We start from the raw sequence: 16,888 nt of genomic DNA, 5'->3' as shown, positions 1-16,888 counted from the left end.
ATTTGATGACTTTCCATCAGTTATTGTGAACTCTGACCTCTCTGATAGAAAATCATGAATCCAGTTGCACAACTAACATGATGCTCTATGGGCATGCAATTCGATTATCAGTTTCTTATGAGGAATAGTATCAAAAGCCTTTGGAAAATCTAGAAATATGGAACCCATCTGAGATCCCCTGTCATCAGCACTCATCACTTCATGAGAATATGGAACTAATTGTGTTTCACAAGAATGATAATTCCTGAATCTCTGCTGACTGAGTGTCAATCGCTCATTATCCTTGAGGTAACTCGTAATGTTTGAACACAGTTTATGATCCAAAATCCTACTGCAAATCAACATCAGTGATATTGGTCTGTATTTCATGGGATTATTTCTACTTCTTTCTTGAGTATTGGTGTGACCTGTGCAATTTTCCACTCTTTAGGTATGGATCTTTCCTTGAGTGAGTGATTGTATATGACTGTTAACTAAGGAGCTATTACATCAGCATACTCTGAAATGAATCTAATAGGTACAAATCTGTACTAGAAGATGTACCTTTACTAAGTGATTTAAACTGCTTCACTACACCAAGGGTATCTACTTGTAAGTTACTCATGTTGCCAGAAGTTCTTGATTCAAATACTGGAATATTTACTTTGCCTTCTTTGGTGAAGGAATTTCAGAAAACTGTATTTAGCAACTCTGGCACTGTCACTTGTAACATTACCATTGCTACCATACAGCGATGGTATTGACTGTGTCTTGTTACTGGTATACTTCGTATATGACCAGAATCTCTTTGGATTTTCTCCCAGATTTCAAGACAGAGTTGCATTCTGGAAACTGTTAAAAGCATCTTGCATTGAAGTTCACACTAAATTTTGAGTTCTGTAAAATTTGGCCAACCTTGGAGATTTTGCATTCTTTTAAATTTTTAATGCTTTTTTCATTATTTCTGCAACATTGTTCTGACCTGTTTGGAATACCAAGTGGGAAGTGGGGGGGGGGGGACTCCATTCCATCCATTGCTATTGATACTATTTCTCTGAATCTAAGCCACATCTACACTTTTTATAGTTAGTTTAGAGATAACGGAGGCTGTCCCCAAGGCAGCTGTCTAGTGAATTTTTATTTGTTGTTTTAAATAGATATATTTTGTGTTTATTTTTTGTGGGTTTGGATGTTACAGTGTACAGTCTTGCTACAGCAATGTTGTAGTCACTAATCCCAGTATCCATCATAATGCTCCCTATTTGGTCATTGTTATTTGTTGCTGAGAGGTCATGTATCTTTTTGCAACCATTTACACTTTGAGTGGGCTCCTGAACTAATTGCTGAAAATAATTTTTGGAGGAAATATTTATTAGGATTTCAGATGATGTTTTATGCAACCACTGACTTTGAATATGTATTTTCACCAACATATAAAGGTTAGATTTAAGTTGCTACCAAGTATAATTGTGTGAGTGGACTCAAGTCTCCTTTGAACTCTTCAGCAGCTGTATCACCATAGTCAGGTTGTCAGTAAAAGCAACTATTTGTTACCTATTGTCAGTTGTCAAATGTAACCTCTATGCATACAAAATCACAGGAACTATCTACTTCATTTTCACTACAAGATAGACTACTTCTAACAGCAGCGAACACACCACAACCAACAGTATTTAATCTATCCTTTCTGAGCACCATTAGGTCTTTTGTAAAATTTTTGGCTGAACTTATCTCCAGCTTCAGCCAGCTCTCAGTACCTACAATGATTTGCACTTTAGTGGTTTCTATTCATGCCTGGAGCTCCAGCCCTTTCCCAGTGTAGCTGTGACAATTTACTACTATAATATGTATGGTTCCTAGGTCAAACCTTGCCCTGTATTTGCCTTACACCCTCTAAGACTGAAACCCTTTTTGTTGTTTCCTTAGATCACTGCACACAGCCCCCAATACCCATGTACCTGTCTCCTGTGTGTAGTGGACCCCAAACCTATTAAGTGGGACCCAATACCCCACCACACTACCATGCAAGTGGAGTAATCTGCAGCCTACATAGTCACAGAATCATCTGAGCCTCTGTTTCAGACCCTCCACTCAGCTCTGTACCAAATGTCTGCAATCAGCCCTGTTACTAATGTTACAAATGGTGAACTCTGCTTTCATCTCACAAGCCAGACTGGCAATCTTTACTAATTTAGTTAGATGGATGAAACCAGAGAGACTCTCTTCTGATCCAAAGAGGTACACATCATTAGTACTGACATGAGCCACCACCTGTAATTGTCTGCACCCTGTGCTCTCCATGGCATCTGGAAGAACCCATTCCACACCTTGGATGATTGCCCCAATATACACACTAAATGCACACTGGATTTCTTCCCCTTCTTGGCAGCCACGTCCCTAAGGGCCCCATTTATATGCCTACCATTGTAGCTCCTAAGTATCAATAATCCCAACCTCTGTGGCTGCCTGGATCATGCAGGCTGAAAGGCTTCCACTACAAAAGGAAAAGCAACAGCATCTGGCTCAGGATCTTCATTAACCACAGACAGCACCTTAAACCTACTTGTCAGATGCACTAGGGAGACATTTTAATGGGTCCCCCAGAAAGTCTTTCACTGTCTCCCATATCTTGGGATGACTCCCAGTTGACAACAGGTGAAGGGTGAACATCATGTGGGCAGTAACTCAAGCATCATCATTAGTGGGCCAATTGGGGGACCACGTTGTATGTGCTGAATTCCCTCAGGTCTGCATGTGCATTGGCAACAGTCTCAAACTGCACCTCCTGGAGCTGTGAGTGATGACCTCCATGTGAACATGGCAGCCACAGTCCCTCTCCATACTGAAGACGATGGAACTGTATGCTACACAGTTAGTAAATATGCTAGACTGCTGAGTAAGCACGCGTACATGCAAGAAAGTTAAGAATTAAACTGCTAATTTATTGTCAAGCCTATCCTATGGTCAGTATTTACATTTGCCAGAGTGGCCATTGCAGTTGTGATGCACATCGCCTGCAAAAGCATCCATGATTACAGTAATATCATTGGTCATTGATTGGGCAGGTGTGCTGCTGCTCCTACAGTGGCAGCATGATGTGCATGGTATGGTATGCTTTCAGCAACAGGCCCCTGCCTTTGTCTTGCATTGTTACATACTAGAATACTGTTAACATGAATCTTTGATTCCTAGCAGAACTCTTGTCTGAAAGAAGTATGAATGAGCTGTAGAAATAGACTATAGGCAAAATAAATAACAGGCAATTGACTTTGTTCCACAAAAAAATTATTATTAAGGTCTACACTATGGTAATTTCACTATCATGAAAGGTAGTGTTATTCAAAATCATCAGTTAAATGGTAAAAACAATATTAATAGAAAACCTCCAATTCTTTGAAGGCCACACTAAAACATTACAATACTGCAAATTTCACTAGTCTCGAACAATCAAAAACGAAAAATGGAAAAATGAAGAATGACTTCATGGAAAATTATTCTTTTTCTGCCATATAAAATGAAGGTCTTTCCTGTATTTATTACAATATTGTTTTAAATATAAATTTCTGTTATCAGTATTCCATGGAAATCATCAACTGGGTGGTAACAAGAATATGTATTTGAACTAATTCTCTGAAGACCACATTAAAACATAACAGGTCTGTAAAATCAGTGTGTTTAAGCTGTCAAAAAACTGAATAAAAGATAAATTATAGGAAACTATTGTATTTCTGTTTTTCAAAACAGAAATGTTCATTATAAGTATTCTATGGAAATCTGTTTCAATAAAGTCTTATAAGAGGGCTCTTCTGCATGATTCTGACCTTATTGGTCACATAGGATGTAATAAAAATCACAGGAGCTAAGATAGGAAATTCAGTATTTCATCTGTATTACCTAATATAGGTAATAGATCCAATGGCATTACAAAGAGGACAGCTTCTTGTCAGATATAAATCAATTTTCAAAAACAATTGTAATTCATAATAATATAACAACAAAATTATAGTTATATGTAATGACTTTGAAGATAATTATTTAATTGTGTTTGATAATTTCTTGTTTTATTTTTCTGTGTTGTTTTTATGTTCATAGGTATACAGGAGAAACTGAAGACCATTTACAAATTGAGGAGAAAGATGCTGGGAAACAAAACACAGATTCAGCTGAAGGAACCAGAATTAAACAATCAAATATTATAGCTACTGGGAGACAAATACTAAACATTGACAAATTTAAAAGGCCAACAAAATTGTCAACAAAAATTGTTGCATATGAAATTGTGTTATATTGTAAGACACACAGTTATTTGATCAAGTACTTACTAAGATTACAGATTTGACACAAGTATTCTTGAAAATATTATCATTTTCTTTCTCTTACAGTAATCCTATGCATCCTGACATCACAGCTTGTGATACAAGCAGGCTCATCTATTGAAGCAGTAGACCCATTGGCCATATCAGGTCTCATTATTGTTTTACTGTGTATTGTCTGTATATTGATTTCCATTGGACGGCAACCAGTGTCGGAAAAGGAATTAACTTTTAAGGTACACAAAAATTGATGATATGGTAAACACTATTAAAGCAACTCAGTTTTAAAGAACTTGAGAAGTGGTGGTATTTGAGAATTGTTGTACTGCATGAAGGGATCAAATTTTGTATAATGTGAAGAATTTTGGTCCCTACCAGATGTATCAACATTTCAGGTCAAATTTTGAATACTAAAGGAAAGTAGTATTGTAGAACACAAATTAGTAATTGCCGTCCTCTCCAGTAATACTATATAAAAGGTGAGATTATAATGTATTAAATCTCAAGACATATGAAGTACATGTTATGAAAGTCATTTCATGCAGTACTAACCAAGCATATTGATAACATCATCCATTCCTTACAGACTGTGAAAAAATGCAGGTAGCAGGAAAACTAAAGTTTTGAATGATTCATTGATTTTATATTGTTTGTGAAATTTCAATTTGTCATTCAGCGCTCATTCCAAAAGGATTACAATATTCCTAGTATGGGTAATTATATGCTGGACAAAAATTCAATATTCCAATATCCTATCATTGCTTATGGCATAAACTTGGTGCATCCATATGTAGAACTGCTCCACTATAATTGTAATTGTAGTTTGAATAATAAAGAATTTTTTTGTTTCAGGTACCATTTACACCAATTCTGCCTGCAATATGTATTTTTGTCAACACTTATTTAATGATGATGTTGGATGTATTCACATGGATCCGATTTGGTGTATGGCTCATTATAGGTAAATATACTAATTGTTTCAAGAAGGTAGTGTTCCACAGCTCATAAATGATTTAAAAAAAAACATCATTATTCAGTACCAAGAGCTACTGACAAAAATTTCTTTATTGTATAACCAATTTCAGTCCACAGACTATTATCAGGGCTCCTGTTTACCTTTGGTATGCAGGATATCTGATGATAATCTGTGGACTGAAACAATATAGTAAAGGAATCTTCACTAGTGGCTCTTGCCAGGCAGTAATAAAATGTTTAACATACAATTTCTGTGTTTTTTAGTGTAATATAGTGCACTAAAGGAACCATTCATTGTTCATGTCAACTTCATTGCTGGCAATATAAAAAATTCCAGTGCATGTTAGTATTTCCTTATACTCAACATAATAATCATCCACCAGGAGTGGGCACAAATCAAAATAAATGATAGGACAATGGTTGTGAAGGGGATAGGAAAAATAAAAAGACTATTTTCAGCAGAAGAGAAAATTTAAGTATGATATGAACAGAGAAAGATAAATATCACAGTCATCAAAAACACTCTGGAGGGGTGAGGGGAATACAAGAACAGTATAAAATAGCTGGGGGAGACACAAAGGGTGAAAAAAGTAATGGAGAGTATTGGAGAGAAAGATGAAAGTTCAACATCTTGTTGATGATGTGGCCTTTATAGGTGGGACACAAGTTTGGATAGAACAAGAATGGGGAATAAAAATTTCCATGTTGTTTTATGAGGAACCATCCCAGTTTGCCTTAATCAGCTTGGGAAAATAGCTGGGAACTTACATCATGGGGAGGATGAAGGAGAAATCAGAGATTTATGGAGAAGGTGGGAAATGTAGGAGTCAGTGAGAGGGATGACAATACAGGATATGAGAGGGATAGGAAGAGGAGATGTGGAAGAGGGAGGAGTGGGAGCAGGAGGAGGATTGTGGAAACAGAAAGGAAGTCAGGCAAGGAGAGGAAACACAATACGGTGATGGGGTGGGAGGGAGAGGAGAGTGAAAGAAAAAGGGGCAAGAGTGTAAAACTGAGAGGTTGTGAGGAGAAATAATGAGAATTATGAATGGATGCTATGAGTATGGGAGTTATGTCCAGAGATTGGAAGAATGGTGCATAAAGCAAATAGATGGGAGTGTGGTAGGGAGAGTGTGATGGTTGTTGTATTGATGACAGGTCAGTGGAGATGGTGAAGTGACGTAATGATTATGATGGAATAGTTGAGAGGAAATTGATAGAGGTCAGAAGGAAAGAGAGCAATATAACAGGAGGTGACAGCAGAAGAGGAACAGAGTTTAAGAAGGAAAGCGAAAGAGAGATAGTCGCCTATTGTAGAATGGTAACTAGAGTACAAAAATTAAAAGTACATGCAGATGCTTGTTATAATATAGTCCTCCAGCACTCTGAATCCCACTGAATTTTTAATCTTTCACTTAATTATATTCATGCTAGATTTGTCAAATATCTGTTGTGCATTGGTCACTACTTGCAGTGGAAGACATTCCTTTGCCATCTGTAACCTTCTTATCACCAACTCCCATGATCCGTCAATAACACTTTGTCTTAACTTCATCAGTTGAAAATTATCCAGATGCAAACTTTTTGGTGCACACAACAATTAGACACTAAGTGACCTGCCACTTTCACCCAACCATCAACAGGTACACTTTTAGAGTTTTACAGCTCCGATCTTGCCTCTGTCACTTCCAAAATCCCTCATAGAAAAAGTGTATCTTCTGTAACACCTACCATGTAAAGTCTTAAGACCAGTCTTAAACTAATAATTATCCCTGTGGAAAAGGCTCAGTACTGTGAAGAAAGATGAGAATTCAGCATCTTGTTGATGATGTGGCCTTTTTAGGTGGGACACAAATTTGGAAAGGACAAGAATGGGGAATACAAATTTCCATGTTGTTTTATGAGGAACTATCCCTGTTTACCTTTATCAGCAAGGGGGAAGAGCTGGAAACTTACATTGTCAGGGTCAGATGGTGATTTGAACCCTGCTCTTCCCAAATATGTGATAACCACTATGCCAACTCACTTGGTTCACTGCTGTGATACTATACTACAGGAATTAGCTGATGGAGAGTATTTGCCAAATGGTAGATTACTGTACTTGCAAATCTTAACACTGAAATTCTCTACCACATATCCTACTTGATCTGAATACTTGCAAATGTCTTTCACCTGAAACCACCACTTCCTCCTCCTGCTCCCACCCTTCATCACTCCCCATGTGTTCTTATTTTAAATGTTTCCTAAAATTCATAAGTCCAACTCCCTTGTATGCCTTATTGATTTTGGTCATTCTGCATCTGTCAGAACCTATTGCTATTCTCAATACTAGCTTCCCCTCTTCAGATGGTTTTATAAGACTCTCTGTCTACAGAAAAAACCACTATCAACAGTACTTCATCTGTGATGTAGACACATCTACCTAACTCAAAAGGCATTACGCTACATAGGAATATGATGGATTCTGTACATACAGCGACAAAAAAATTTTCTCAGAAAATGCTAGAAACCTCACCAAGTATGATAGGGCCATATGGTTCACAACTCACCTCTCATGTCATCCTTCCATGATCCCCTAATACTTTCTGATTCATTGTCATCATTGCACAGTACAAACAACCAACCAGCACCTGAATGTTGCAACAACATTATTCTACAGAATTAAACTACCTTTCACCAAGCACTGGGGAAAAAAATACTGCAAAGATCTTTGCTGTACAACCATAGAAATATTTTGCAGCTTACCAGTATTTGGTCCATCTATTTATCATTCATGCTTCCAACATCAAGCCTCCTTTGATCATACTCTTGTGAATGACACATTGATAGATTTCTTCCACACACCCAAATCAAAAGTTAAGCATAAACAGAGAAAAGGAAAATGGAAAGAGGAAAGGTAAGTAACTACTGTAAATAGCCATTAACATTACCCAGCAAACTTATTACCTTGTTCTCATATCAGAAGACAGGCTGTGGCAGTGGAGGCTCTCCTGTAAACAGCAGCTTGCTGGGAAGATATGCCTGCACGAGTACAAGCAGTTGGGTGGCCGCACTGCCCTAGACATGAACTACTGCCATCCAGAGCAGGAGGCTAGCTGTGGCTGAAGTGAGCCCATGGTAGCCCACCAGCTGGAAGGCAAAGTCTCCAGGAGTGGAACTAGCCCAAGTAGTTGACTCATTTATGATAGAGTCCAGTCTCATGCAGGCTTGCAGAACCCCATTACCTCGTTCCCTGGTATGGATGTACCTTAATAGTAGGCACTGCCAGGCTAAAAATACTTTGGTTAGAAATGATGGGTTTTTATACTGGTTAGGTGCTCATATGCGGTGCCTATGTGCTGCTACTAACAACATACACTGAAATAAGGCAATGGACAGTAGGTGTGCCAAGTAGCCTGCCAATACTGTGGTCAGACCACCTATCTTGCCATTGGCAGTACTGCAAGCAATGGTCCCTGCAACCTGTCTGCAACAGCTGTTATTACTCGGTAGCACCAAAAAATTGTGTTTGCACTTCGCTTCTCTCAGGGAATCAGTGTGGATTCTAAAGAACACTTATGTGAAAAACAGCTTCTTTATTCATGTATTATAGCCTGCAAACAGCAGACAGAGATGAATGGAAAGTTTATCTTTGTAAATATTTGTAAGCCATTCAGCACTCCCATATTGTCAACTAATAACCATTATATAATCCTATGGAGTATCTCCACAGATCTGCAGCTTGTATAATGAATTTTTGACTAACAGAAAAACTTGTACTAATATGATACATGATAAATGGAGATAGAAATGAAAGTAACGTCTTATGTGTCATAAGCAAGCAAAATAAGACCCCTCAATACACATAAATATTGTGTCAAATAATGTCAGTAGGACTATCAGATTGTTAACTGATGATTCTGTTGTCTACAATGATTGAAAGGCAATTTAGAAAGACTTAGGCATAAATTTCCATAGATTTAAAGAATGGCAGCGCTCTTTAAATGTGAATTAATGCTAAAAAATATCCATTAAAGAAACAACGTGTTAGTATCTGCGTACAAGATTAGTGCTAAACTTCCGTTGGCCATCATTAATGCTAAACTTCCATTAATGCTAAACTTCCATTTTTTCCAATATTTAGGTATAACACTAAGAGGTAATGATGAATGGTGCCACATATTTTTTCAAATACAGGCAATTTTATGTATAGATGTTTATAACTGTCTAGGCCAGTTTGACAACCCAAACCCAAATAACTGGAGGACGACACGTAAGAAATAGTAAAATTTTATAAAACTATGGCTCTTACAGTACTTCTTCATGGCAGTAAATGCTGGGTATTGGCGAAAAGAAAGTAGTATAACCAAATACCGAAACATGTAATATGAATGGGTACAGAGAAAGAACCGTAAATGACTTTTCAAACTAGCATTAGCTTACAATCCAGCAGGAAGAGGACATGTTGGAAGACCTAAGAAGCAACGGACAGACAATATGCGAAGCCTGAATGGAATCAATGCATAATCCATGAAATGTAGTAGAAGAAAAAGAAGACAACTAAGAAGTAATATGAAATGCAGCAAACTGTGAAAATCAATTATAGGTAAGGCAAATGTGGATTTAGTGGAAGGATTCTCACAAACCGCTGTGCACCTGTACAGGAAATCACAGACATGACCAATTCCATAACACTGTTTCATCATTTGCAGTCCTTCTCGAGTAAAAATGACGGTAGACATAAAGTGAATTCAAAGATGTGCTGTTAGTATCATAAACAGTTGGTACAGTCCATATGAAAAAGTAACGAAAATGTCCAGAGATTGTAAATGGGGCTCTTTGTAATAAAGATGACACGATCATTTCAAAATCCTCTAGGGTGAATTTAGAAAACAAGTAGTTGAGGAAAACCATGTGACAGTTCTGCTTCCTCCATCATATATTTTGCACAGGAATACCAAGGAATACAGGTGGTTCCATTTCCCTTACTTAATACACAAATGAAAACGGACGAAAGTCGCTATTATTGGTGCAAAGAACTCTCTGCCAGAAGCAGTAAAGTGACTTGTAGGGTATAGTGTAGTCATTTAGTGGAGAAAATTTAAAAAAAATACTGAGTATTGGACCAATTTTGTAATTGGATTCAGAATAACCTTGCAGACAGAACTCAACATGTTGTTCTAAATGGAAAAAAAATCAAGAGATGTAAAGGTAATTTTGGGAGTACCCTAAGGAGTGTTACAGACCCTTATCTGTTTATAGTTATACTGCCTGAAGGGCACCCAGAAGGGGAGGAGGAAATGAAAAGAAACTTCCCAGGTTGAGAGGGTGTGATATATCATTTCAGTGGTTACAAAATGGAGTCAAATTTATAAAGAACTGCAGTATGAGCCCACATATCAGTATGACGTTACACACACTCTTTCTTGGACAAATGCACTAATTTGGTTGGGAATGGTGTCATAAGGCCATTGTATCCACTCCTAAAGCAATCTGGCACGCAATTGTTGTAACTGATCATGGATATCCTGGATACTGCTACTCTGATCCCACATATATTCTATCAGGGACAGATCTGCAGATCTTGTTGACCAAGGAAATAGCTTAACATCATGCAGCATCTGACAAATAAATGTGCCATATGTGGCTGAGCATTGTCCTGTTCAAAAATTACATACAGTTTTGTTTCCCTTTATTAATGCATGAATGGAAAAGGACAGAAAATTACTAATATTGGTACAAAGTACACTCCACTATACGCATTAAAGTGACATGTGGAGTATAGTGCAGTCATTATGTAAACAAAATTGAAAAAAAAGTAAGTGTTATCATTAAATTCAGGACTTCCTTGCAAATAGAACTTAATGGAACAAAATCAACAGATGTAAAGGGAATTTGGGATTAACCAAAGGGATTGTTACAGCCCATATCTCTTTACAGTTTACACTGCCTGACAAAATGTGAAGCATACAGAATAGGAGGTGGAAATGAAATGAAACCTCACAGCTTGAGAGCATATGTGATGTTATTTCAGTGATTACAAAATCGAGTCAGACTTATAAAGAACTTGACGGTATGAGCTCATATATCAGTATAATGTTGCAAACCCTCTGGTTTGGATGCAAGCACTGATTCGGTTGGGAAGGGTGTCATATTCACTCCTGAGGCAAACTGGCCCACGACTGTTATAACTGATTCTCGATATCCTGTATACTATCACTGCTAGACCCAATATGTTCTATCAGGGACAGATCTTCAGATCTTGCTGACCACATGAGTACCTTAAAATCATGCATACAGTTAACAATGAAGTGAGCCATGTGTGGATGAGTATTATCCTGTTGAAAAATGTCATCATGATACTGCCGCATGAGAGGTAACACATGAGAATGCTGGATGTCCATGACATACCACTGTGCCATCAGAGTTCTCTCTGTCTCAACCAGTCAAGACCTGACTTCACATCCACTGGTTCCCCAAATCACAATGCCAGGAGTAACACTGCTGTGCATCTCCAAAAGATTGGAAGTATGGGTCCTCTCCCCAGGTCACTGCCATGCTTAATGATGATGGTCATTTGGGGTAGTGCTGAACTGTGATTCATCACTGAACACAGTGCAATACCCTCATCAGCTGTCCATATTTCCCAGTCAGGCACCACTCCAAATGCAGCTGCTTGTGTTGTAATGTCAATGGCAGTATACACATGTGACAGTAGTTCTCTAGTCCGGCTGCTGTTAGTTTCCAATCATTAGTGCAGGATGGCATGTAATGTTGCTGGGATTACAGTGAGAGTTTATAGCAGGTGCAAATGTGATGGAGTTATGATGTGATTTGTGCACAACAGGGTGATGCTCCCTTCTGGTGATCAGATGGGGTCAACAAGTATGCCTGCCTTTATGTTCCCGTGCAGACAAGTGTCTGCTCACTGTTACACCAGAATGCCGCAAAAACCTGGATGGTGCATAATATGACTAGACTTCCAAAAGGTGACTAATAATGAGCCAGCTTTGAAACTCTGTCAGGTGCTGATAATGCTGTCTCAGATGAGAACACAGCTCCACCGTGTACTTCACAGTGATCACTCAACATCTGACACTGTCCACACCCTTTAAATGCTATATCAGGCATGGTATCAACACAGATAATACCAGTGTACTCTGGTGGCCATTCTACCTGCCACAAATAATTGCAACTCTAAATCATACCACTGATGGTATGCACATGTACAATTTCACATTGAACATCTGACCAAGTCTTCTATGTGCTTCACTTTTTTTTGCCAGGCAGTGCACTGGGTGGTGATAGTTAAACTTTTGCAATTTGAACCAATGAAGATGGAAAACTATTTATCATATGCGTATTCAGCTTTATAGGAATGATGTTCAATCTGTCCGTTGCTGGACACAATGTGCAGTCTTCAATTAGTGCATGAGCTCTATCATGAGAGCTGAACATTCTACTGTTTGAAAAGATCTGTGAATAATTGTGTAATGGTATATTTAGTGTGGTACCAGGATGTCATGGATGCAGACAGTCATCACATTGAGCAACATTTGTAACCTGGAATGAAACGTGGTACACAACTATCAAATGTTACCTTCTCGTGTGGAAATTAAAATGTGTTTCCTTTAGTGGTTTATTCATTGTTTCTCTTCTGCATGTTCTTACAAATGTTTGCATAATGTTTCATTTTCCTTCAATCACTTGTTTTTCATGGGCCCCTCTGAAGTAGTGAAAGTTTAATTAGAACCAAGTTATATGTTACTGATATAGTGAATAATGTTGAAAGTTCCATGAGGCTATTTACGGATAATGCAGTTGTTTATAAGAAGGATGCAATGACAGGAAACTGTAGTAAATTCAGCAAGACTTGCAGAGAATAGATTAATGATGCAGGAACTGGCAGTTACCCTGAACATGTATAAATGTAACATATAGTGCATAAGCAGGTGAACAGATCCACTATCCTTTAATTACATTATTGGCAACGAATTGCTGGAAACATTAAATATCATAAAACACCTAGCATTAGCCATTAAAAGGGATGTAAAGTGGAATGATGACTTAAAACAATAGGAAAAGCAGATGACAGGCTTATATTCATTGGCATTATGAGAATCTTAGGGAAATTTAATTCATCCATGAAAGAAGTAGTTAACAAATTACATGTTTCACAAATTATTGAGAATTCTTCACATGAATGGGACGATCACTATGTTGGATCAATAGAGGAGATAGAGAATATCCAATGAAGAACATCATTTAGTTGATGGAAGAACATTACCAAGATGCTCAACAAACTTCAGCGGCAGACATTACAAGAGAAGAGTTGTGTATCACAAGGTGTGTTTACTATTGAAATTTCATGGCCTACATTCCCAGAGTAACTCATACACATATCATAAAATGTTGATGACAAGAAAATTCAAGAAACTAGAGATCAAGCAAAGGCTTTTTCACAGTCGTTCTTGTTACGTACCTTTCGTGAATGGAATATGGGAAGAGGATAAGATGGTAGTACCAGAAATATGCTTTGCCTCACACCATACAGTGGCTGGTGGAGTACAGATTTGTATGAACATATTATTTAGAACCTTTTCTCAATTATGTATTTTGGACAACCTGGTACAGCATAAATCATGTGACTGAGCTGTGCTTTGTTTTGTAAAGCCGGTTTTGGATATAGTCTCTAGACTTAAGTCTATGGTTATTCTTAACTTATTACCCAACCATAGGTAAAGCAACTTGGAATATTAGCTATATCATTTAAAAAAAACTGTTCTGCAACCTTTGTGATAATAACCAGCCACTGACCAAATCTAGTGAATTATCAGCACGATATGGCCAATCAGCTGCAGTTTGTGCTACTCATTGCCAAAGATAAGATCAACACTTGCTTTGTGACTCATGCTGTATAAATGTTCTTCTGCAATAACAATTCTGGAGTTCACAAGTGGTAAATGTCCTTTTGCTATATCTTGAGGTCCCACAATCCATTCACCTTAACCCAAGCTATTCCCTTTGTCCTCTTTAACACTCTCTTCAGATTCCAATCCTCTCTGTAATTAATTTTAGGTCTTTATAATATTGCCTATTCTAACTTTATTAATCATCAGAATTCGTTGTTTGTTATACATTAAAAATGTCAATTTTTCTTATTTGTACACCCTTTCTCACACTCTGTTTGTGACGGCTCTTTTATTTGTTTCCTTTCTCCTTATAACCTGTTCCCCCTTTCTGTCATGTATGTAACACAGTCCCCTCTATACCTAACACTGTGAGTTGTCCTGCAATCCTACACCTTGCCTTGCACCCCACCTTGTACCCAATACATGCAAACTTGCACTTTTGCCCCCACCCTCCTCTCCCTTCATAATGGACCACCAGTTACATCACACAACAGTGCAGTGACTTTCATGTACCTAAATGATAACTCTTGTGTCATCATATTGATCCCTCACTACTATATTGGCAGAATTGTACCATGTTCTATGGGCATGCAAGATGAGCAGACAATCAGATTCATTCTCCAGTTAAACAGGTTAAATCAAGACTCATTAGTGAACGGACCAGTACCTCACTGTTCCCAGGCTCATTTGTGGTGAGCAAGACGGCGGGTTTGTTTTAACTGCTTGTCTGCCTATGTGTTCATGTACAGGGTATTAGTTCTCTTCTGGTTCAAGTTTAAGCTTTGCTTTTTGTACTGTCACAAATAATCTCTACAGTCATTTGCTAGAAAGAAGTAATAAAATATAAAGATGATAAGGAGACACAAACAGCAAGAGAAAGGTAGGCACTTATAGTGCTGTGTGTTGCTCTGTGAATTATGTCTGACCATAATAGATATCTCCAACACACTAATTTGTATGCAGTTGAAAACTTTGTGCAGCAACTGTGAATGGAATGTGTTTGGTAGAAAAACACTACAAGAGATAAGTTGTACCTTAGAGTTAGTTATTGACCATTATTTTGTAATTTTTCAGGGCTCTTGATTTACTTCACAATTGGTTACTGTATCAGTGACCCAAAGGACAAAAACACAAATGATGTTACTGCACAGGGGCTGGATAATTTGGCATACACGGAAAATGCTGAATGAGCTCTGTTGCTGCTACAATAATGTGACTTATATATGTATATGCAGTAACTGGATAAACACAATTCATCATGGATAAAAAATCTTTGTAGCTTGCATGCTTCTATCTGTATTTGTTTTTTTTTTTAATTTGTAATGTTTAACAATTCACAAATATATTTATTCAGTAACTTTTTTAATACAAATGTAGCTTTGAGAAACATATGAATGTTCATGATTATCCCTATCATCATTAAGTAAAATACGTACAACCATCCATCATCAGTGACAAGCTGAGAACACTATAGGAATCTCACCAATACCAAATTGTAACAGTGACACTCAGTACACTTGTGACACTAAGAAATCTGGGTAATTGGGTTTGTATGAACTCATTGAACAGGATGATATTTGCTGCTGGCAATAGTGCTTTTCAGTTCTCCCATAAAAAGCAGCACATTTTTACGCAGATTAACAACATGAGGAAAAACTGCTGCTGTACATGGAATATCTGTACAAGAGTTGCATTATCAAAAATAGCTCATCTCTACTCAACAATCAAGCATGTTAAAAACTGATAATCTGGGAATATAATTGTTATGTTCAAAAACTTAAATAAACCAAATTGATGTTCCACAATAATATTTATTTAATACAAACAATGCTGTTGGAGGGACGTCCACAAACGAGGATTATAGCAGAGGTTGAAAATACCACTACAGTTGTAAAGTTCTTTTATTATCACATGACCGTTTTTGGGCTCTTATAAGCCCATCTTTAGCTGTTGTAACTTGGTGCTGTGATCCCCGAGTGCTGCGATGTATGTGTACAAGGCGCGGTGTGTGCTGTGCTGTGGTCGGGGGTCACAGCACCAAGTTACAACACCTGAAGATGGGCTTATAAGAGCCTGAAACTGATCGTGTAATAATAAAAGAACTTTACAACTTCAGCGGTATTTTCAACTTCTGGGATTTATTTAATAGTTCATTACGAACGGCTTTTGGCTTTATAGGCCATCCTCAGATAACTTAACACTAAACAGATAGTCCACACATCACTGAGAGTTCAAAGGTGTGCAAAAATTGTTTTTTTTTTCAGAGATAAGTGACTTTTTACAAGTATCTACATCAATACAAAAACATAAGCATAAGGAATTCACAAAAAAACCCTGAACAAATAAATCTGATACTACTTAGTAAAGTACAGGAATGTCTAAGCTAATATGCTGTACAAGTGAATAATGGCATAGACTACTATGTTATTTGGACAACTGGTGAACATGATGAAAAGGTTGAAAAAAAAAGAGGGGCAGGGAGGGGGGAGGGAGGGGGGGGAGCAGACAAGAGAAAGGAATTGTAGTGGCAGACATGAGCACACATAATTACCAAGTCAAAAGCTGATTTGTTTAGTGCAGCTGTCAAAAGAGTTCATGCGCTGGCCACCAGGAGTGCTGGTCTAAATTTCTCTCTGATGCTGATGTACCTACCTTTGTAATGATCATTCTGTTTTGTTTCATTATATGTTTGGATTGTTCTGCAGTGTAACAGTGACCTGGTTTATTGTA

The 16,888-nt window shown here is 37.6% G+C and overlaps 1 protein-coding gene across 1 annotated transcript in view; it reads left to right on the top strand.

Annotated features, from left to right (window-relative positions):
- Window positions 1-16,619, top strand: part of LOC126253045 (cationic amino acid transporter 3-like) — a 127,216-nt gene extending 110,597 nt beyond the window's left edge. Inside the window, exons 11-14 of the mRNA XM_049954121.1 lie at window positions 4,072-4,268; window positions 4,362-4,528; window positions 5,145-5,253; window positions 15,233-16,619. Coding sequence (XP_049810078.1) covers window positions 4,072-4,268; window positions 4,362-4,528; window positions 5,145-5,253; window positions 15,233-15,348 — 589 coding nt within the window. The 3' untranslated portion in view covers window positions 15,349-16,619. The remainder of the gene's footprint in view (window positions 1-4,071; window positions 4,269-4,361; window positions 4,529-5,144; window positions 5,254-15,232) is intronic.
- Window positions 16,620-16,888: the final 269 nt, after the last annotated feature.

The sequence above is a fragment of the Schistocerca nitens genome, chromosome 4, assembly GCF_023898315.1.
Source record: "Schistocerca nitens isolate TAMUIC-IGC-003100 chromosome 4, iqSchNite1.1, whole genome shotgun sequence".
Taxonomy (NCBI): domain Eukaryota; kingdom Metazoa; phylum Arthropoda; class Insecta; order Orthoptera; family Acrididae; genus Schistocerca; species Schistocerca nitens.
The sequence above is the reverse complement of the archived record's forward strand: the minus strand, read 5'-3'. Positions and strand labels throughout refer to the sequence as shown.